Below are 23,417 nucleotides of genomic sequence, written 5' to 3' on the forward strand. Positions count from 1 at the left end.
GACAATAGTTCAGCATGCCATATGGTCATCTCCCTTGACTTTTTTGGAGAAAAAAATATTTTCTTTTTAATTTAAAAGAGTTCTTCATCCCCCAAACATGACATTCAGGACATAACGTTTTGCTCATCCTTTGTGTTTCTATTGTTAAATACCTTATTGCCATGATTATAATTCTATATTTATATTAGTAAGAGGGAGAGATAAGGGTTCCATTCTCTTCAATGATAAAAGATGACCTTTTTTTCCTTATGAATGTATTTTCTTCATTAGTTAATTATTTTGGACCTCTTTATCATTTAGTTAAAAATCATTATTCAAATTTAAATCCAGATTGTTAATTTCCTTTACAATATGAACAAGTAGTGGTTCAAACTATTAGATTATAGAATTATCTTTTCAATGTCGTTGTTACCTTCATCATTTATCTTATCCAATGATTTGTGGTCTCTTTTTAAAATCCTTATTCTACATTCTTTTTTGAAGTGTGAATTAAATTTATTTCGGGCAAGTATTTTTCGTAACTTCTAATCCTCTCATCATTATTATTATTATGGTGAGCTTTATCATCAATACTTGTGCATACTTTTTCATTTTAAATCTTGTCATTAGTTTGTTATAGTTAATGCTTGCATAAATCATTTTAGTTATTTTCTTAATGGTTTCTCATGAAATTGACATTCTTGTTTTGAAGCTATTACTTTATAGGAAATAAAAAATGTTTGTTTTCAAATTAATAGAAGTATGGCACATGCACACCAGATATAAATGCAAGCATAAGCGCGCACGCACCCACACTTCTACTCTTGCACACCCCTCTCCATTCCAACTAACCCACTACTCAACCACTCATCTAATCACTCACACATCGATACTTAAAAGCCAAACACCAACATGCATGCATGCATCTACACATGAATGTTTGTCACAACCAGTCTGAGGCTAGGGATTAACAAAGGCGGGTACAAATGGTTGAATGGTGGGAAGTAAATTTTCTATATTCATTTATCATTCGAAAAAAAAAGTCACTAATCAAATTAAATTAAAATAATATAATTAAAATTTATCTTGTTACTGGTTGTTCACATTTTTTATAAACATTTTCTCTTTCATCACTCATCTTTTAGTCAATTAATTAATCCTGAAAAATTAAATTAAAATAATATAAATTTTAAACAAAGCTAGTAAATACATATACTCATAAACTATAGTAATACAAGAGAAAAGAAAATAATATTCATGTCAATTAAGCTTTTAATAAATCAATAAAAACATTGATGCTATTCAATAAATCATATTATATCATTAGTATATCAATATCATTATAAATCTGTAGAAACGACACAAAAACACTATCTAAAAGTTTGTATCAATTAATGTACTTCAATATCAATACTCTTTTTCATACACGTGCATAAGTACCTTAGTGTTTTCCCACTAGTACCATAAATAGGTAACTACATTATAATCAATCATGTACATACAAGTATATAATAATAATATTTCATTTTCATTTGCATAACAATTAATATAACCCTAGACAAGATTCAATATGCACAATAATTTAAACAAAACTGATGACATAGGTCAAATTGTTTTTGTCAAGACCCAGCTCAGAGGCATAAAATTACCAAGATATGAACTGACAGTTGAACTGTAAAATTCAATATTGATTTTATTTTCTATTATTAAAAATTAATCTTTCAAATAAATCGAAAGATTCACTAACGAAAGTAATTCAAATTAATGGTGAAATCTATTGTGAAGAAAATTATTTTTGTCTAACTTGATTGCGTTTTTTGTAAATATTTTTTCCTTCCATCACTTATTTTATGGTTCAAAGTATAACTTTAAAAAAATTGTTTGCGATATTGAGTTATCTAAAATTCAATGAATATTCTTATCTTTAAATTATAATAAAGTAAAGCAAAAAAAAAAATGTCGGTCAAACATAAGGAATTCTTATAAAAATAAATGATGGTTTATTATTCAAGTATATGATCATTCAAGAAGACACAAAAATCAATGTTCTTCTCTTATTTATATTATTTACATCCATTGCAGAAGCACATTTAAATAAAATTTAACTCGATAAGTACGCCATTGACACAACAAAACATAGAAAATATTTAATATTATTTGAGGTAGAAAGACACCAACTTATCCCTGACCATTATAACTCTCGTCGGTAGAGTGAGGCATGATCTAAATTTCACTATTGTTTAAGGTGATAGAAAAACATGAATGTGCGTAGGTACATTAGCACCCTAGCTAGTATCATAAGTTTGTTAACTTCATAAGTCAAATGTGCGCCCTATTTGGTTTGCTGAAAAGTAATGCAGTTTAAAATGAATGTAATACAAAACTAATATATATTTTTTTGAAATACTTTAGAGTTATTTGGTTCTTTATAAAATAAACATAGGACTATATATTTTTGTTTGTTTGAAGTAAGGTTGAAAATAGTATATTTCAAAATATATAAGGTATTATTGGTGGTGGTGTGCGGCATCTGGCAGCCACAACCAACAATCGACGCCGGCTACTGGAGGCGGCTGGTGATAGCGGAAGATAGCGGGCGGTGGGCGGCGGGTAGGAGACAACGGTGGTGGTGGCGGTGGTCTGTTGGAGGTAGTGGCGGCCAAAGGAGGATGGCAAGCGACGACAAATAGCGAGTGGTGGCGGACACCATCACAGTGGATGGATAGAAGCGACGGATGCCGACAACGAGCAACGGAATATCGAGGGTGGTGGCAGGTGGCTGGCTGGGACGGCTGTCTGACGATAACATTTTACATTAATGAACGGTGTAAATTATAAATTAGGCCAAGTCGGTAGAATTCTAAATTTAGGCAAAATGAACTAATGTATGAATTTTAAATTCATTCTTTACATGTAATTATAATTCTTCATATCAAACACATAATTTTTAAAAATCTCTGTAAAAGAACTACATCACAGTACAAATTCTCTCAACCAAGCAACCTTGTAATAAAGACTAGTTTGAATACAAATACTCAACTCAACTAAACAACCTTGTAATAAAGACTAGTTTGAATATAAAGACTCTACTCGATATTTCACAACTAAAATTTTGTTATTTTACTCATATTCTACCTCCTTCAACCAAAACCTATAAAAACATATAAGATAACATAATTATTTGATTTTCCATAATCTATTCTCTACTCGATATTTGACAACTAAAATTTTGCTATTTTACCTCATATTCTACCTCCTTCAACCACTCATATTCTACCTCCTTCAACCAAAAACCTATAAGATAACATAATTATTTGATTTTCCATATTCTATTTTTTTTCTTATTCAATTATATGTATTTTAAATTTGTTTTAAATCACCTGGAATAATATTTTTGTTTTGATATTATATTATAAAAAGTTTTATGATTTCAAAAGTTCTAGTTTATCCTTAACCAATGTAAATTAAATAATCTTTATTTTATCGCATAAGTATTTATTGTTATTAACTTAAAAACTAATTTAATATTTGATATATTGTCACATTTTAATTATTATGATTCTTATTCAAATTTGTCTTTTTATAATAGGTAGATATTATTAAATACATTTTCAACAATGACGTAAATCTTTTAATAAATCTAATCTTAATTACTATTTTATTCATGTGAATAATTCATCATTAACCCTTAAAATTTTCAAGTAAACGCCAAACTTATTTTATACATTTAGCACGTTATTAACAATCTATTATTAGTATTACTATTATTATTACTATTATTTTTATTTTTATTATATATTAAATTTATAATTATCATATTAAATTATAAATTAAACTGTAATCTTTCCAAACTTATTATTTTACTTAACATAATTATTAAATTATAATTATGTATTGAATTATCATTCTATCATAATATTATATTACATGTAATCATAGATTAGTTTCTAACTAATTTTCTTATAATTTCTCAATATTTATATGCTATTAAAAATCATATTTTATTTGGTAAACTATTGTATAAATCAGTAAAAAAACTAACCTAAAGTTTGTTGTGAACAAATTAAAAGTTCTTAAGTAAATTATTAATTTTTTAATTTAAGTTTAGGAGAGAAATATGCTTTCTTACAATTCTGTTTGTTTTAGAATCGTCAAGTCATTACTACACTCAAGTCAACACCCTTACCTTTAGTTTGAGGCTCAACTCAAACAATTCACACTCAATTCGACTTCAATGCATGATCGGCTTGTTCCCTCCATTCGAGTCGCACTTCTTCCTTTCTCTTGATCTCAACTTCTAGCTGCGTCCACATTTGCGCTACCCACAAATGCTCATAACCACCGATTGTCATGTGGTTTTTGCTCTTTTGCTCACACCCTCTCTCTTGATTGTTGGTTTTGCAAGGCCACCTCCCTCGCATGCACTTGCTCTTGGTCTCACTCTTCAACACGATTATTTGTGCTTGCAAGATCAGGGCATTAGCGTCTAGCATCTTTTATCTATTTTTGATATCACATTTGACTATGCGGAATCACAGAACTTGCATCAAGGACAAAAGAGGAAGTACTAAAAATTGAATTTTTCATCCAAAAAATTTGATTGTTTTTTTTTCATCTTCCTCCCTTTTATGTCCACACACGAGTGAATTTTTTATCATTATTGAGAGATGTATGGGTATAAAATTTTTTGGGTGTTTTGATTTTTACCTCTGCAATTTTTGAGTATCTCATCAGATATTTTTATTAGCTCCTTCGATTATTTTATTCATGTACATATTTTTTCAAGATGTGCAAAATTATATATTTTGATTATTTGCAGATAAAATAATTTATATAAATGGAGAATATTTATGTTTAGTAGAATAAAGACTGAATATTTGATATTCAAAACATTATCAATCAATATTAATGAAAGATCAGCTACTACCTAGTTATGTGGCTCCAAGCATATTGGTTCTATCTTACAAAAGAATGCCAATATAGATATGGGCATCATATATAGATTTAAAGTTTATTTGTTAAAATAGAGAATTGTTTTGAGAGTAACCATATGAGAAGAACGTATCTTTGAGAGTTATGTTAAATTTTATTAATTATAATTAGAAAGCCAATATCCAATATGAATCTAAATGTTTGACAACATGGATTAAAGTGAGGAGTCAAATTGTGTGGAGGAAGTTAGTTGTTGAGGTGAATGTACGTTAACCCTAGAAAGGATTAGGAAATAATCATGATAGAAATGGCAGGAGTAGTACCTCTTGAGTATGAGTAGGTGAGATGTACACTAGAGTGATTTGGCCATTTATAGACTGTTACAATGTATGCTTGCAGGTCGTAGCGTTGCTTTTCCAGGTTATGCATTGGGTTCTGGCTTGACACCTGCTGCTGCAAATGTAAGAATGATTTCTTTTGACTTCTGTTTTTTCTTGCGTCAATTTACATTTATTTTAATATTGTAGTGTTGAGATTAATCTATGGAAACTAAACTAAAATGTTTTTCTAAAATTTTTGTCAAATATAGGAAGCCTAATAACTATTTACATGTATGGTTGTTGTATATAAGTTGTTTTTTATTTGACTCCTTTTATAATGTTTAAAGGCTTAAATTTTTAGGAGCTGGGTTTGCTGACTGGGACTCCAGTTGGAACTTCCCTGGTTGATGCTCATGCTGGTGGTGTTGGTGTTATGAACAGTTTGCCTGATGCAGATTTCCAGTCTGGTCTATATAACTTTCATTTATTCTTCAAATTAAAATAATTAAGAATTCATTTTTACATACAACTACGTAGTGCAAGAAGTCAATCTCATTGGATGAGGTCCATATTCTGCAGCTGATAAGAATGATATATGCCGCCGGTTGGTATTAGTTTGTGGGACATCTACTTGCCATATGGCTGTCTCAAAAGACAGATTATTCATTCCAGGGGTGTGGGGACCTTTCTGGTCAGGTATATATTTATGTTCCCTCCGAGTTTAGACCCTTGTTGATTATATCAAAATTTCAACTTTTTATTTCCAGGTTTCTTGATTATAAATATTTTACTGGCCTAAGGTTGGTGGCTATTTTGGTTAACATTTCTACAATTTTCTTGATTATGTAGCAATGATACCTGAATACTGGCTTACAGAAGGTGGGCAGAGTGCTACTGGAGCTCTGCTAGATCATATTATTGAGAACCATGTTAGTGCTCCTCTTCTTGCTAATCGTGCTGCTTCACAAGGTAAACTTTCTTTCATTTCAATTTGAGGAATGAATAGGATGAACTTTTTACTGGGTTTATTTTTTGTTCTTACGGTGAACTTGTGTGATTAAAAATTTCTCCAAAGATTCAATAAGCTTGATGATGTTGTCTCTGTTTTCATTTTCTAGGTAAATCTGTATATGAGTTGTTGAACAATATCCTGGAATCAATGGTGCAGGAGCTAAGGGTTCCATTTCTTGCTGCATTGACTGAAGAGATACATGTCCTTCCCGACTTCCATGGAAACAGGTGTAACATATTGAGCCGTTTTTTGCTGTGAAAAAAAAAAAATCTTATTTAGTGCTTCTTTTATGTATCCGATATTGCATTTGTTAACTCTGATTATAAAATTTTCAGACTGTTTTCTTTATAACTTTTTGGCTCTGTTTATTTAACTTTTTTCTTGTTCCATGCAAAATTCAGGTTGGTTTTATTTATTTGTGCATTACAGATTATGTTCCCATGCATGGAATATGCACAATAAGATGGAATGCTATTTTTATTTGCTAATGTAAATAGAAAGAAAGAGGAGCAATGTTCAATATCTCATACTCTTTCTTTGATTAGTAGACTTATTCTTTTCCATTCAAAATTTTTTTGGATTAAAATGTCTGCTATATAGAAATATCATTAATCTTTCACGCTGCTAATGTGCTCAATTTATGAGCCGATCTAATTGTCTAAACCAAATGAAAGGGCAAAATCTGTTGGATCAGTGTTGAAAAAAAGTAAATTTTATAGACTTCCCTTTGTAGGATGCTTGTTATCCACTGTGCTGGCGAACATAATTGTTTATAGAAGTTGCCTGCACTTCATCGGCACAAAGACATTTATGCATCATCAAGCCACATATTTTGTGGGTTCAACTCATCTTTTATCGAGTGTGCCTGCATTAACAAACTGATTTTATATGTTTTCCTATCAATTATTCTTGTAATTCACTTTCACAGTGAACATATTTGTTTATAAGAGTTGCCATACATTATGGTTGCAAAAACAATTATGCATCATAATGCCACCAAGCTGAGGGTTCAAAATTTCTTTTATCAAGCGGGCTTTTATTTTCAAGATATCCATTTGGCTTCGTTTAGGTATCTAATGTTAGACTCAGCTCAGCATTATACAGTGTAAATAACTTAGCTGAAATAGACCATGCTTTCCAACGAGTAAATGTGCCTGGGGGATATATAAGTTCAATTTGCAAGAAATGTAACACAGAAGATGAAATGGATTATGCAATCAAAATTATTCTTTTCTAGAAAACTCTTGTTAAGGCATCACGATAATTGTTAAGATTTGTCTATTTATCTAATTTTGTCTGCAAGTAAAATAAATTTAGGTAATTAATGATTGCTAACTTAGTTTCCTACCATATTCTGGCTTCACTTTTTATGGGAGCTCCCTTCTGCAATGCAGTGCAGGCTTAACTGCTGATGTCATGGAGTTGAAAGAATGCATGAAATTAGTTTTTTTATGCATGCTTGTATTTGATTAATCAGATCACCCGTTGCTGATGCGAAATCAAAGGGTATGGTTTGTGGTCTAACGCTAGATAGAAGCGAGAGGCAGTTGGCTCTTCTATACCTTGCCACAGTTCAGGGAATTGCTTATGGTACGCGTCACATTGTGGAACAGTTGAACTCACATGGGCATAAGGTAGTAATTTATTCATAAAGTTAGTTGTGGTAACATAGGTTGACGTTCCTTCTTCTTAATTCATATTCTTCAAGTATGACAAATTTTGCTTTACTGCTGCAGCATTGTCAGGTCATATTACATTTTTTTTTGTTGACTTAACCTTTTCCTCTAATGCAACAATTGGAATGGACTATCCTGAAAAAAAAAAGAAAAATTTGGGCAGGATTTTAATGATATCAGGCCCATGTTGGGCCAAGTCTGCATTTAAATGCACTGATATTGTCATATCCAGTATTCAGGTCCATGGTTACAACTTAAGATTGCTGTGTAACCATATTGCTGCATATTCATGTGGTTTGCAAATGCTTCAGTACGAGGTTCTATCCTATGATGCTCTGATATTTCCCTATAAATAGGTGTGTATTGATGGATATAATTTTATTTCCTACTGAAGCATTAAATTCATGAAGAATATGAATTTGATGCAGATATCAGCGTGTTTGCATCAGTTAGTCACATGGACCCTATGACATGGGTCTAACACGTGTTGGATATGCTTATCGCTCGTCCAGCTAAAAAAAAGTTTTGGACATGCATGCTCGACCTGCGTCCTGAATAGTTAAGTTTAAATTTTGTAAATAATAACAAATTGTATGATAAAATATTATAACTTGATGATTATATCATACCAAATGATTTATGGTTATCTTTAATTGTGCAGTATTGTAATAAATTATTATTAACTGGATCTTTTTAAATTTTTGTTAAAATTTTGATCACTTGTTATATTTTACTGTACTTAAATATTTTTCACAACTTTTTATGTTTATTTTGCACACTATATGATTTTATGAAAGTTATGGTAAACCTTTTTTTTTTATTTTTTTCATTCTTGTAATGTTAGAATTTTTTTTCTTATTTTATTTTTATATAATTTATATGATTGTTGTACAACAAGAATAACAGGCCTTCATCCCACTAAGTGGAGTTGGCTATATGATTATAATGAATTATTTAAAATTTATAATTACATAAATTAAACTAAAGTGTCAAGGTGTGCTCATGTCTTACAGTTTCATAAATAGTATCCTATGTTTGTGTCATGTCGTATTTGTGTCCTAATTACAACTTTTTAGGGTCTCGAGATGTGTTTTAGGATCGAATCTAGCTGTGGGATATTGTGGAAGGGTAAAGCAAAGATGAGAAAGGGAGTCGGCGAAGATTGGAAGTTGAAAAAAATAAATTCAAGCTACTTTCCTGAGAAAAAAAGCAGCAGACAACACAGTAAAAACAGGGGTATTGTCTTGTATAGATGCCAAGGGAGATCCACCATTTAGTTTCGAACATCATACAAATACATTACTTGCACGAGGAAAATGATACAACACTCAGTAAAGTTATTAATCACATAAACAATCTATAAATTGTAAAAGATCAAAACCAATATGTCCAAACTAGGTTTAACAACATAGTTTATATGTAGGAATTAAACTACCCTAATAATAGCCTAAATAAAGCAATAAATAGGCCCTATAAGATACCGGCCAATTTAAGAGAATAAGAATTCCCTAAAACAATAAAGGAAAAAACTAGTCTGGACTGAATTCGGGCGGGAGTTCTCGCTCCCATCTCAGGTTGGGCGGATATACACATCATTCTCCTAGGGCAGGAGAAGCGTTGCCTTCTTTGCTAGAAACATTGAGATTCTTTTAGTACAACTTTAGATTGATGACATTGAAGATATCAAAAATATTATCATATTATGTGTGATGCCTTGTTTTGTCTTCTTAAGGAAGTTGAAGAGAGGGATATGAAGCGAGTTATCAGGGACTCAAATGGGTACGTTCGGTCTATAAATTGTCGCGTGAGGGAGGTAGAGGTGAGATCGAGAAGTAGAAATGCTTTACCTGGAGAGTTGAATGGCGTGTGCGGGAGACAACGAGTGTAAGCTAAGGCTTTCACCTAGCCGAAGGTGGCAATGTCGACGTCTTTGATCGACGTAGACAATAGGTGAGGAATACGACTATGCCGCTGTCGAATTGGAAGCTCTCCTTTGAGAAGTTCGGTTTCGTCGAACATAAAGATATTTCGTGTGACTGTGTTTTGCACAAAGAAGAAGAGAATCATTAAGCAGATAAGAGGAGAGGAAGGTTATAGTGGTTTCTTTTCTTTTTTTTGCCTGCCGCATGAAGCCACTGCGCTCGACGAATCCTAGCGGAAGGGAATCTCCAGTGACGTGCAGGCGCAGAGCAGGACGAGGCGAGGGCAGGAGAAGCTTCTTATGCAGTGACGCTCGATCCCGTGTGATCGAGCCAAAGAAAAAGAAAGGAAAGGGGAAGAGCATGCAGGTCGAAGCTGAGGTGAGTTATTAAGGTTATATTTTAAATAAGATATAATATTTAAGGTATATATATACATTAATACCTTTTAATATCATAATTATAGTAGGATGAAAGATTTATTCTAAGTATGAAAAATAAAGTTTACAATTTCGTAGTTTAAAGTAGAGTGGAAGTAACTAAAATTTAATATAAATTATAAATATTGATTTAATTTTAGTTTGTTAGTTAAATTAAAGTTACATGAATACTTAAAGTATAAGATTTAAATCAATAATTAAAGTAACATAAGTAATTACAAGATAATTAATGATATACTTAAAATTATATTTTCACAATATTATAGGCAGTTAATTGTTGGAGACATGATCAAGCGAGATTGAATATGTAAGACAAGTCATATGGTTCTGAGGTGAGTACTCATATTCTTCAACAATGATAATATTTTATTTTTTTGCCGATCAAATGCATTTATTGTTACTATTATATTTATAGCATTGCATTCCCATAATTTATGAATCTATTGAATTTTTATTCATATTGTAAGAATAATCTGTGTACTAACTTTTGTTTAAAAAATCATAGAGATTGAATCTTGTACAAGAACATTGACTGCTATGCAAATGAGAATGAAATATTCATTATTAGAAAGTGATTTTTTTATACTATGCTTGTATTTGCCTACTTGTTTATGATAAAATTATCTTTTTATGGGACTAGTGGGAGAAGACTAAATTATCCATGCACATATATGAAAAATGATATTGATATTAAAACATTTTAATTGATGTAATTTTTAAACGGTGCTCTTGTAACGGTTGTAAGTATATAGAATAATATAAATATGCTATTGATATAGTAAAATACATTAAATAACATGAATATCGAAAGTGGTCATATTTATAACTATCAAATATTTTATACTGATTTATTAAAAGTTTACATGACATGCATTTTCTTTCTTTTGTATTATTGTAGTTTAGAAGTGTGAACATCCACTAGGCTTCTTTAGCTCACGGTTGTTTTAAACTAACTTTTCATTTCATAATTAATTGATTAAAAGTCGAGCAATAGAAGAAAAAATATTTATATAAGATTTAGTCAAACTGTAATGTGCTAAATTTAATTGTGTTGCTTTAATTTTTATTCTTTAGATACTCTTTCATTTGTTAATAACTATTTATAGAAAATAAATAAAGAAAGCTTAATTCCCATTGCATGTGCATGCCTTGGTTAGTTTTAAGCTTCAATCTGGGTCGTGACAATCTTACATATTTTATTATGGATTTTCTTAATAATTATGAATGAGTCATTAGCTCTAGCCTTGTGCTTTCAAAATGATAATGTTGGAAACCTCTTGTTCAATCTGATCAACACCATATCACCCTTTTTTTTAAATCATAACTTTTTTGGACTTACTAGCTTGTTCTGATACTTGATGTTCTGCTTAAAAATTTCTTTCATCAACTGCTCATGTAATTCAGAATCTCTTTAACTCGGGCCTCTGTGTCAGTGCTAAGCTCAGTAATAAAAACAATAGAGACACTAGTTCTAAAGGTGTGAGAGGGTTTCACCCATATACAATCTCAAAGAGGTTGCAGCCTAAGGACTAACTAGTCGATCTATTATTGGCAAATTCAATCCGAGGAAAAATCAAATTTCACAACCTAATATTAGTTTCTACAAAACCTTAGGAGGTTTTCTAAGCTATGATTCACAACTTCTTTTTAACCATTTGTTTGTTGGTGTGATGTTGAATAGAATCGAGTATTGTATCCAAATTGTCCCATAAGGTTGTCCAAAAGTTACTAAAACAATTCACATCTTTGTCTAATGTGATGGTTCAGGATACACCATGAAGGCATAATATCTCTATGAAATATAAATATGTAGTATGGAAAATATTAATCATTTCGTGGCAAGTTATGAAATGTGTTATATTGGAGAAGCAACTATGACCATCATAGAATAATCGAATCCTTGCTTCATTGGGTCCATGGGTGACCCACAACAAATTCCATGGTCACATCCACTCAAGGCAACTCTGGAATAGGCAGTGACATATAGAGACTTATGTTTTACCCTTAAGTTTTAGCTAGATGACATTTTACACAGCTTGACATGCATCTTCATAACCTGTATCAATCTAGGCTAGTAGAATTTCTCTTTCACGAAGGTTCTTATCCCTTTCAAAATGTCTGACCATTTTTCCATTGTGATACTCCTATAAAATAGACTCTTTGATTGAACCCTTAGAAATGCACGCCTTGCTGGAAGAACATATAATCATTGGATATGTGATACTGTTCATACAATATGTCCTAGCAATGAGTCTAAATCTCATGAAAGTCCTCATCAGTGACATATAATTCCTTTAGTACTTCAAAACCAACTACCTTGGACTACATAGTAGTGATTAAAAGTGATGACATCTCAACACATTAGTTATTTTGTTATGACTATTAGCTTTGTGCTTGAGCACAAATTAAAAGAAGAGAAAAACACCTATAAAGCATGTATACTCTTCACCTTATGTTGATTGTGTTCAGTGTAATGAGTGAATTGATTCATCAATATATAATGACACACATTATGAAGAGATCACACAATAACATAAAAATCTTTATCATAGGTGAGATAATTTTACTTGGAATCATTTATTTTCTCTTGACAGATAGCAATGGATGTCCACCTTGACTCAACACAGCTCTACTTCCCACATTGGATGCTTTACATTCCATTTCAAACATTTAACCAAAATCTGGAAATATTAGAATAGGAGCCCGAGTAATCTTTCTTCAATATGTCAAAATTAGCTTGCGGCTCTTCTAATTAAGCAAATCTATCTGTCTTAAGGAGCTCCATCAACGGGGCTGCAATAAAGCCGAAATTTTTAATGATTTCTTATAAAAGGAAGCCGGTCATGGAGTTGACTTGCTAAATTGAACGATTGTCGGTTGGGCCAATTCACAATAGCCATGATTTTAGCAGGTTCCATCTCGATTTCGGCTGTTGAAATAATATATCCAAGTAAGCACGCATGCAACATCAAAAGTGACTTTTTTGGGTGGTCATGCAATTGCTCGGTCCAAAAACTCCAAACACCTATTGCAATTGGTTCAAATACTCCTCTTATGAACCACTATACACCAGAGATCATTAAAGTACACATCCATAATTCCCTGAACCATCCAGGAAAAAAATTGATATGGACTGGATTTGGGCAGGAGTTCCCGATCCTGCCTCGTGTGGAGTTGATGTCCGCATAGGTGACTTAAGGTTCTGTCTCTTTAAAGTAGTTTTCAATTGATGCGGTTATAAATAAAATTTAAATTTATAGAGGTTTTGTATATATTTTACCACAACTTTATAATATAGCATGGCATTTAATCCTTCAAGCTCTTAGTTCTCCGACAAATAAGGAGTCATTTTTATACAAAAGGTCTTAGTATCAAAGATTGGTATAGTTGGCGAGGACAAGATACAAATTTATCGATATATTATGGTAGGAGTTATACTAGGAAATAATTTATTCTTGTGAGAAATTTTGACGAATAAATCATTTCGTTGGATTAAAGAGTAATTTCTTTTCCTGTTTCATATTTATTTTCTTAGATTATGAGTTATTTTCTTTCCTATTTTAGGCTTTACAAATTTTATATTATTTTTTTTATCTTCAAATAATTGATTTAATTTAATTATTGAAGATATTATGTGATATATCTTTCCTTTTCATATTATTTCTTTTTATTATTTTTTCTATTTTAGGCTTCATGTAAGGGTTATTTATACCCGTTTTCATATCAATGAAATTCTCTTGAATGTCGCTTTAATTCCATATTATTCTAAATTTCAACATGGTACTGCAAACAACTGGAACTAGGAACCGCGACTTTTGTGTGTGGCGGGAGCCAACGTTTTGAGTGGAAATCCCTATCCATCGGTGGGCTGTAGCCCGTTTCGAATCCAGAGATTTGTGACCTGCGCCCACCCTTAATCTAACACAAATCCTATCCGTTGGTGGGTTGCGGTTGTTCCGAATTCAGGGATTTGTGATTTGTGCCTACCCTCAATCGAGCACAATTCTTATCCGCTAGCGGGCTGCGACTATTTCGAATCCAGAGATTAGTGACCTGAGTCGTCCCTCAATCGAACAAAAGCCCCGACCTATGCGAAAATCTCGATCCTCTCTTCGATGGAAAATCCCTGTGTCTTTGACTTGTGCTTAGAAGGATACTCCTGGAAGTGGGATCAAACGCAGACGCTGCAGCTATTAAACTCCCGTATAAAACTTTGGACGCCAACAGGAGAGGGATTTTCTTTTTCTAGTATGGGCGGACCTCCCTCGACGACTTCCAGGGGAAATCCCAGGCTTAGTTCCCCTGCAGATTTTCCACCCGCATCTGCTCCAACTGTCGCTTCTTTCCCGTGCCGCGTTTTTCACCGCCAAACCTCCGTTTTACAGCTGTCCGACTTTGTGGCTTGTTCCTTGCAGGTTCTTCCTGCTGTTTTCTTATGCTTGCTCCCTGCAGCAGTCCAACTTCCTGGTTTCCAGCAGTCTGACTTCTCTGATTTCATGCAGTGCCTCGTCCTCGAGGCCACAATAATACGTTGCTTACTAGCGACATGCATTATACTCTTCTTTCTCATTCTGATAACAATTCATCTGTGGTACTCTGATAGTGAGGGTGTTGGGTGGATATATTACCAGGCAGGGGGAGTGTCCAGTGATGCCATTAGACCGACTTTCTATATAGACAATGCAGCGGTTTATTTAGTTAAGATGTTTTTGTGATAGCTTATGTGGTGGAAGCCAATTCAAGTCATTATCTTCCTGTCCAAGATAATTTTTGTAGTTGCCTTTTTACGTGCTGCCATTGGTTTCCTTCTTTACAGTGGAAGTTTTTTTCTTGATGTTACAACGCTTTCCCATCGAATCGAAAGGAAGATGCAAGATATTACATGAAGTTGGATATGCAACAAGCATATGCTTTAGTTGTTTCTTGATTAGATGCATCTTGATCTGCTTCAATGCATTTGACAAAGTTGCAATCTACATCGGAATTCTTCATGCAGCAACCCTCCTTCAAAAGTTTTTCTTGCATCAGACCCTCATCTGGAATATTTCCTTCGTCAATCCTCCGGAATTTTTTTTTGCAGCAGACCCTCCTCTGGAGCTTTTTCCTGTATTAGGCCCTCCAGAACTTTCACTGCAACAAGCCCTCCATCTGAATTCTTCCTTCAGGATATTTTCTTCTGCTGCAACAAGCCCTACCTCTTAAGTTATTTTTCTACGGGTCATACCCTGCAGCTTTTACTGTTGATTGTCTATTTCCCTGCAAATTCTCTTGCAACATTACCTGTAGGAGCTTTTCGTTTACCTACAGACACTACAGGAACTGCAACCGTTATTTTCTACTTCTCTGCAAACTTCCCTGTAGTATTACCTGTTAGAGTTTTCCTCCTACCTACAAACACTGCAAGAACTATAATAAAAACAATCGCAATGTGGGGATAAAGACTTCAAGTTATACCTCTCAGGTTCTTCCTTGTTCTTCCTCACCCATATTTTGGATTTTTAAAATCCAAGTTGAACAAGGTTTTCAACCATGTTTCAACTTAAGGGGGAGTGTTAGGAGTTATACAAGGAAATAATTTATTCCAGTGAGAAATCACGCGGAATAAATTATTTCATTGCGTTTAGGAGTTATTTTCTTTCCTATTTTATATTTATTTCCTTAGATTAGTAGTTATTTTCTTTTCTATAGCAGGTATTTTCTTTTCTATTTAGGCTTTCTTATTTTATGTTATTTCCTTTATCTTGCAACATTACCTGTAGGAGCTTTTCGTTTACTTACAGACACTACAGGAACTGCAACCGTTATTTGATTTAATTATTGGAGATATTAGGTGATATATCTTTCATTCTCATATTATTTCTTTTTATTATCTTTTCTATTCTAGGATTCATGTATGGTTTATTTATACCCGCTTTTATATCAATAAAATAATTCTGTTTTTTTCTGAATTTCAACATATTGAAATGTGAAGAAATGAACCTTTATTCCTGTTAGAGTTTACCAGAAGATGTGCAATACAGCATATTGTACTATTCTCCAAGGGAACTGAGTTTACTTGGCCAACTCTACTAGAAATACTGTGTGATGCAGTTTACAATTTGGTTCTCTTCATACAGTTTACTTAAATATTAATGAAGAGGACAGCGATTAGCGGTATGCCTGCACTCAATAAAATGCATATCTGGGATTAACAACCCCTGAAGTAATAAATGCAATATGAAGTGTTGAAATAGTCCATAGTCCTGTGACTTCTTACAAGGATTCATTTAGTCCCAGATTTTATAAAAGTTTCAATTTACTTCTCAGACTATTTTAATATAGACTAATATAATCACCACAGAGGATTATTTCAGCCACAGTCTAAAGAGTTTGGGACTAATTTGACACTTTTATAGACCCTGAGACTGAAATGGCCCCATCTTAATAGTCATGGGACTATTTTGGATCTTCGATGTGGATAGGGTTTGTTTACTGACAGATTCAATTCATCTTCTGTTTTTTAAAGTCCTTAGTGAATCAGTTTGATGCAAAATGCTTTTTTTTCCTATGGATAGCTGCAACTGTGGTGACAGTGGTTCATCCATTGTTTCTCGTGTATAATTTCCAATTTTCTGTCTATCCGCAGATTGATACACTCCTTGCATGTGGTGGATTAGCCAAAAACGTATTGTATATTCAAGAGCATGCAAATATAGTTGGTAAATCTGCTATTTCTCCATTTTTTTTTTGGCCTAAGTAAAGGTTAATGTTATATACACTGTACATATTGCAGGTTTTCCTGTTATTCTCCCAAGGGAAAACGAGTCTGTGCTTTTGGGTTCTGCAATTTTAGGAGCTGTTGCTGCTAAAAAATATCCCACTCTTCATGATGCGATGAGCGTGTTAAATGCCGCGGGTCAGGTAACTGAATGCTTAGGTTTGATTTGCCACCTTTGCTATTGGCGCCAGTTTAAGATTCTATTCGCGTACCTATCTAAATTTTAAAAGAGCGATAAAGATTACTTCTTATTTTTTATTTTATTTTATTTTATTTTGTTTATGTTTTGATTTGAAACAAAATATTTTTGTAATATTTGATTAAGATATGATTATTTTTAAAACAAATAAAACACTCAAAAGTTGTTTTGAGTGTTCCTATAAATATATTAATTTATTGTTGGAATTATAAAATAAAAATATGTAAAAAAATTTAAGATATAAATATTAAAATGCAAGATAAGAAACCTGAGACAGCGGTCCATTTCTTTTGATTGGATAGCTGGGTTCATATTCTTGTTCTAGAATATTGCATTTTCTGATCAACTATTGATATGTTTGCTTCTTCCAGTAACAATCCTACGTTAAATTTACTATTATCGTCGACTTGATTTGTCTTTATCAAAACTACTTGGGTTTCTTTATGATGGTCTTTTTTAAGTTTTTGTTTAGTGTTTTCTGGGTATTTAATTTCTCTTTACAAATCATTCTTTTTCTCTCATATCCTTAGATATTATATTTTTTACCCATCATCTTAGTATATTTACTTACATGAGGATATTCAACATAGATGAGTTAGATAATTTGATAAAGATTTCATTGAAGGTTGTGAAATACGATCTATTTCAGTAATCTTAATATCCTAAATAGCAAAAAAAAAAAAATTCTTCCACTGTATTATTAAAATGGAAGTTGAGGATTTGAATAAAATAAAGTGTGGAAAAATAGTAGGACCTGATAGTATTCAAATAGAAGTATGAAAATGTTTAGGAGATTTTGAAAATTTGTGGCTTACTAAATTTTTTACTATATTTTAAAAATTAAAAAGATGTCTGATAAGTGGAGAAAATAGTCGATAGTTCCTATTTTTAAAAATAAAGGGGATGCACAAGAGCATACAAATTATACATGAATTAAGTTAATGTATTAAATTGAAGTTATGTGAGAGAGTAATTGAACATAGGTTATGATGTGATACAAATTTCTCAAAATCAGTTTGGATTCATGTCTCTACTATTACAACTATACATTTATTGAAAGGTTTGATGGAAATTAAGAGAGAATAAGAATGATCTGCATATGATTTTTGATGATTTAGAAAAAGTTTATGATAAAATTCCAAGAGAAGCACTTTGGAGGGTTCTAGAAAAGAAATATATTAATATTATTTATATTCAAGTCATCAAATATATGTATACTATAGTTGTTACTTATGTTTGAGCAAAAGGAGGATTGATAAGTATTTTTCTATTTCAGTTGAATTACATCAGGGATCGACTTTAAGTCCATATTCTTTTGCTTTAGATATGGATGTTCTTACTGGACATTTATAAGAAGTTGTACCTTGGTATATGATTTTCGCTAATGATATCCTTCTTGTGGAAAATACGAGAGAGTTCAGAAAAAAATTAAATTATGGCAGTCAACTTTAAAGTAAAGGCTTTCGTCTGAGTAGATCTAAAACTAAATACATGAAATGTTATTTTAGTAATAGTAGATCTAGTAATGAGGTTGTAATAATGGGTGATCAAATCATTAAAAAGGAGTGATCGTTTTAGATATCCAGGGTCTATTGTTAAAGTGATGGTGATATAGATGAAGATGCTATTAATAGAATTCAAGTTGGATGGTTGAAGTGGAGGAATGCATAGGTTTGTTGTGTGATAGAAAAATACTGCTTAAATGTAAAAAAAAAAAAAATTATAAGATTATGGTGGGACCTGCAATTCTCTATGACTCAGAATGTTGGCCTTTAAAAGAGAAGCATAAAATTTATAAGACGTCTGATTAGTTTGTCATTGAGCTTTCTTCCCACCCCCGGTAGGTGGAACTTCTCACTGCACAACTCAGGGTAGGAGCATCCTTAGCCATCGGTCGGATGATAAAGGCGAAACTGGTCTCCCCTGAGTGGGCCAATTTGGATAAATTTGCTACATTACTTTCAAACTAGGAGAAGGGAGAGGAAGAGGAGATAGCGTTGAAGATGATGTGAGGTCTTAAAATGTTTGACTCATCTTTGAATTCGTCTATACAAAGAGAACTTTTTTCCTTTTCTTTTCGAATGCTTGTAAAGAAACGTATGTGAAATTCTTTATAAAGGAATGTAGAGAATTTCTTTTGGGTTTTCAATCATAAAATAAAATAAATTTTTCGGTCTGTTGTCATCTTAGTTTTTCTTGTGCTTTACCTTTACCATTTATTTTATTTTTCTGGTGATAAATTTTTGTGATTATTGATGGATTGGCTTTTTTAAAGGATGACTTTGGTTGGTTTTGCATAGTCATCGCCTAGCTCAAGTTTTACACTTCTCATATCTCTGTCGCTCGATTAAGTCATCGCCTTTGACGGACCGCACATTACTCTAGCTATATTAAGTGAATTTTGTCCCAGCTTTTGCTAGGGTAAGTATTGAGACTTACTATCGGTGTGATTCGTACGTTACCCACCGCAGATCTTGTCGCTAATGGTTACGTAATCACACCCAGAGCTTGACCCACTTTAGATAAGTTTTTATGATGCACAAGCATTATGAGTCGATTCTTGTGCATTTTGTCGATCATACGTTAATCTTCGTTGTCGGTCGAATTTAGATAATTTTAATTGATTGAATGTTTATTTTTCATTGTCGGTTTCGGAAAATCTTTACCGATCAGATGTCATGTGTTGTTGGTTTTAAAAATTTTTACCGATTGGACGTCGTGCGTTGTTGTTGGTTTTGTTGCTCGTGTGAAACCACAATTGGTGGGTTGGTTCAAGTTTTCCGAGTGTTGGTCGAACCTCGACGATCTCTTGCTTGAACTCCTCAAGTTCTCTTATAGTCGGTTGAACCTAGGATCATGTGCAAAATTAGAAAAAAATTATTTAACTTTTTATGAAGTTAACAACAAAAAATAAGGGTTGGAACGATAACATATTCTCATTGTTTAGCAGGGCGCTAGGCCGGATACGTGCCTGACTCCCTCAGCGGTACACTCTCTTTGTCATTCGGTATTTCAAGTGAATTCATAGGTCTTCAAGACGAGTTTGAGCTGAGCGGTGAGGATTGTGTCTTGGCTCCCAGTTTTCTCCATGGTCGGTTCTTTTTGGTGGATGACGGTTGGTTTGCTTGATTCTGAATGATGCAAGGGAGTTGAATTCCTCGGTCAAGATCTGGTTGTTGGTCATCTCTAACAACTCGGCTAGTGTCTTCGGTCGCTGCAGATCGAAAACGTACTGAAAAGTTTCTTTCTTTAGCTCTTGAGCTAGGATGGTGTGAGCTACCAGCTCCAAATCTCCCTCTTCCAACAGGAGCGAAGGCTTTCATTTTGTCCTTATCGGATCTATAGGAGGGCCTACGAATTCTTCTAGGCTTTTGTGTGCCTGCAAACTGCCCCACAAACATTCATTTGAAGTCAGCGAACAATACGATCACTCCGAGCAACAATGCATTGAACCACATGAGGGCCAATTCCATCTGTATTTTAAAGAAGAGATGAAATTTCAGCACATCAGTGATGCTCAGTAGACACACAGTCGACTCGTAAAAGGCTGTGGTTGGTTCCTGCCCTTCTAGAACTCTAGTGTTGGGTTTTGAATCTATCTCGGGGCTCATCCTCTGAGATTTGTCGAAAGAATGCATTCTCTGGATGTCGGGATGCCCCAATACACCCAAATCATTGTGGGTCATTCGATGTCGATCTAGCACTATCGAAGTATCGAGTCTCCTCTTTTTAGGGCTAATAGGGCTTTTCGACAGTTGCGTGCCGACCCTTCCCTTCGAGGATGCTGCTCTCTCCTCGAGTTGGTGCCTCTGAAAGGACATCGAACATTTGATTCTTTAGCTTCTGGATCTGTTGGTTCACAAACTCTCTTGTGCACTATGTATTATCAGTGTCTTTGTTGTATCCTCTTCGTGTGTTACTTCTCTTCTTATTTGTCGCATGATCCGCTCTCACTGTATCTTTTAGATTGTTAGTTCTAATTTGTCCATGAATCACAACATAAGGAATAGAGCGTAAGAAAGTAGAGCATGAGATAGAGAGAGTGAACAATAATTAACAATAATACGTCCTTTCCTACTCATGAAATGATCTTTCTATTTATAAGGGAAGAGTACAATATGTTAATGCTATATTTTTGTTTCTACTTTAATGGGAATTGTTTAGGGTATTCCTATTATTTTTCATATATGAGCCTATTGCTTGGCTACACTCTAGCTTGGCCGACTGATCAGCTAATTTGGCTTGGGCTCGGTGTTGATGTTCAGCCGGCTAGTTAGTTGGCATCATCGGTCGGTTGAGCTTGTAAGGGTTCGGCCAGTTTTAGTCGACATTACCAACTGGTTGATCTAGTCTGGCTGTGTCGACTCTCAATCCCTGGCGAGGAACTCCTGTTGACAGATTAACGCTGGACTATCGAGTAGTGGGTTAATCACCTCTTGTTGACAGATTTTGTAATGCCCTCTTCCTTCTGGACCTTTAGATCTCCTAATGTTTTCGTTCATTTATAGTGTGTGTGTGTGTGTGTGAGAGAGAGAGAGAGAGAGAGAGAGAGAGAGAGAGAGAGAGAGGGAATTTCAACATATTCTAACACATCTTTCTTTTTTAATGAGCACCGACAAAATAATATTTCCCTTTCCAATCAAATTTGGCATTCTTTTATATTTCAAAATTTTTTCGTTCATTTAGAGAGAGAGAGAGAGAGAGAGAGAGAGAGAGAGAGAGAGAGAGAGAGAGAGAGAGAGAGAGAGAGAGAGAGAGAGAGGGAATTTCAACATATTCTAACACATCTTTCTTTTTTAATGAGCACCGACAAAATAATATTTCCCTTTCCAATCAAATTTGGCATTCTTTTATATTTCAAAATTGCATTAATAAAAATTGTTAGTCAGAGTAATGCAATTTCCCTCGCAACTTCTCACACATCTAAAATTTCATTTCTGCACATTATTAAATGTAGTGAGGTGGATTCTGAAGTGTGGCATGGCAGGTCATCCATCCTTCAGATGTTCCAAGCGTGAAGAAGTATCACGATGCCAAGTATCGGATATTCAGATCTCTGTATGAGCAGCAGCTTTCCTATAGATCGATGATGCTTGAAGCCATGCAGCAGCAATAGGCAAGTATAACCATGGCTGCCTCCCTTTCCTATGACTCCATGGCTGTAGCAGCAAGAAAAGTTGCCACACTAATTGTTGAAGTTTTCTTTTTTGGTTTCGGTTTACGTACAGACCACTCAATTTCTATGCACGTACATGTCTAACACCTAAACTCTATTTTTACATTTTAACCATCCCAATTTGTTTTTATCACAAAAAAAAATCATTTTTGAACTTTTAGAAGTCAAATACAAATATATACATGTAAAAATTAATGTTTGGGTGTTAGATTTGTAAATACATAAGAATTGAGTGGCATGGATGTAAATCTTCCTTTTGTCTGCGGTCAGGAATTAAGAAGAAAAAATTCTGTGTTGCTGAATTGAAGTTTGGTGCTTTCTTTGATGAATAAGATTTGGAGGGGAAATATGGTGGATATAGAATTTGGGTGCTTTTGAAAATAATATTTTATTTTTTTCTCAATTTTATTTTTTTTTAAATGATGAAATATGTAAAATATAAAGTTTCATAATACTAACAAAAAAAAAAAAAGAAAACTTAAGAAATATTTGCGTACGAAAAGCGTACGCAGAGTTGCTTACATTTTAGGTTATTCAGATGGTGCATTAGGTTACGATTAGGTTACATGAAGAATTGCAAAGGGGTATAAGTGTAACCTAATTGTACTTCGAATAACCTAAAATGCACGCAACTTTGTGTATGCTTTCCGTACGCAAATATTTCTCTTCCACTTGTCTACCGCCGATCCTTGTTGATCCTTTTCACCACGTTTTGTTTAAATTTGGCGTTTTTTTAAAGTATTATAAGTGGATCAAATACTTGTACTGAATTTACACAGAGCACACGACTCTAAACATGATTTTTTTTTTTTTAGCATTTGCATACACACCACCCGATTTATGTTTATTTACATATTTACCACTTAAACTTTAGTTTGTACTACCACCTAAATTTCATATGAAATTAAAAATACCATCATTTTAATTTTAAAAAAGCGAAATGCATGCGTAGGTAAGATGCTATGAGAGTTGATCGGTTATGTAAATGTTGAAGTTTAGGTTTTAGG

General features: G+C 33.3%; 1 protein-coding gene across 1 annotated transcript in view; it reads left to right on the forward strand.

Annotated features, from left to right (window-relative positions):
* Positions 1 to 22,498, forward strand: part of LOC110032282 (FGGY carbohydrate kinase domain-containing protein) — a 56,254-nt gene extending 33,756 nt beyond the window's left edge. Inside the window, exons 7-15 of the mRNA XM_020735858.1 lie at positions 5,311 to 5,372; positions 5,593 to 5,698; positions 5,811 to 5,927; positions 6,081 to 6,200; positions 6,350 to 6,470; positions 7,721 to 7,877; positions 16,904 to 16,976; positions 17,051 to 17,178; positions 22,222 to 22,498. Coding sequence (XP_020591517.1) covers positions 5,311 to 5,372; positions 5,593 to 5,698; positions 5,811 to 5,927; positions 6,081 to 6,200; positions 6,350 to 6,470; positions 7,721 to 7,877; positions 16,904 to 16,976; positions 17,051 to 17,178; positions 22,222 to 22,350 — 1,013 coding nt within the window. The 3' untranslated portion in view covers positions 22,351 to 22,498. The remainder of the gene's footprint in view (positions 1 to 5,310; positions 5,373 to 5,592; positions 5,699 to 5,810; positions 5,928 to 6,080; positions 6,201 to 6,349; positions 6,471 to 7,720; positions 7,878 to 16,903; positions 16,977 to 17,050; positions 17,179 to 22,221) is intronic.
* The last annotated feature ends 919 nt before the right edge of the window (positions 22,499 to 23,417 follow it).

Source organism: Phalaenopsis equestris, unplaced genomic scaffold, assembly GCF_001263595.1.
Source record: "Phalaenopsis equestris unplaced genomic scaffold, ASM126359v1 Scaffold000906, whole genome shotgun sequence".
NCBI classification, from domain to species: Eukaryota; Viridiplantae; Streptophyta; class Magnoliopsida; order Asparagales; family Orchidaceae; genus Phalaenopsis; species Phalaenopsis equestris.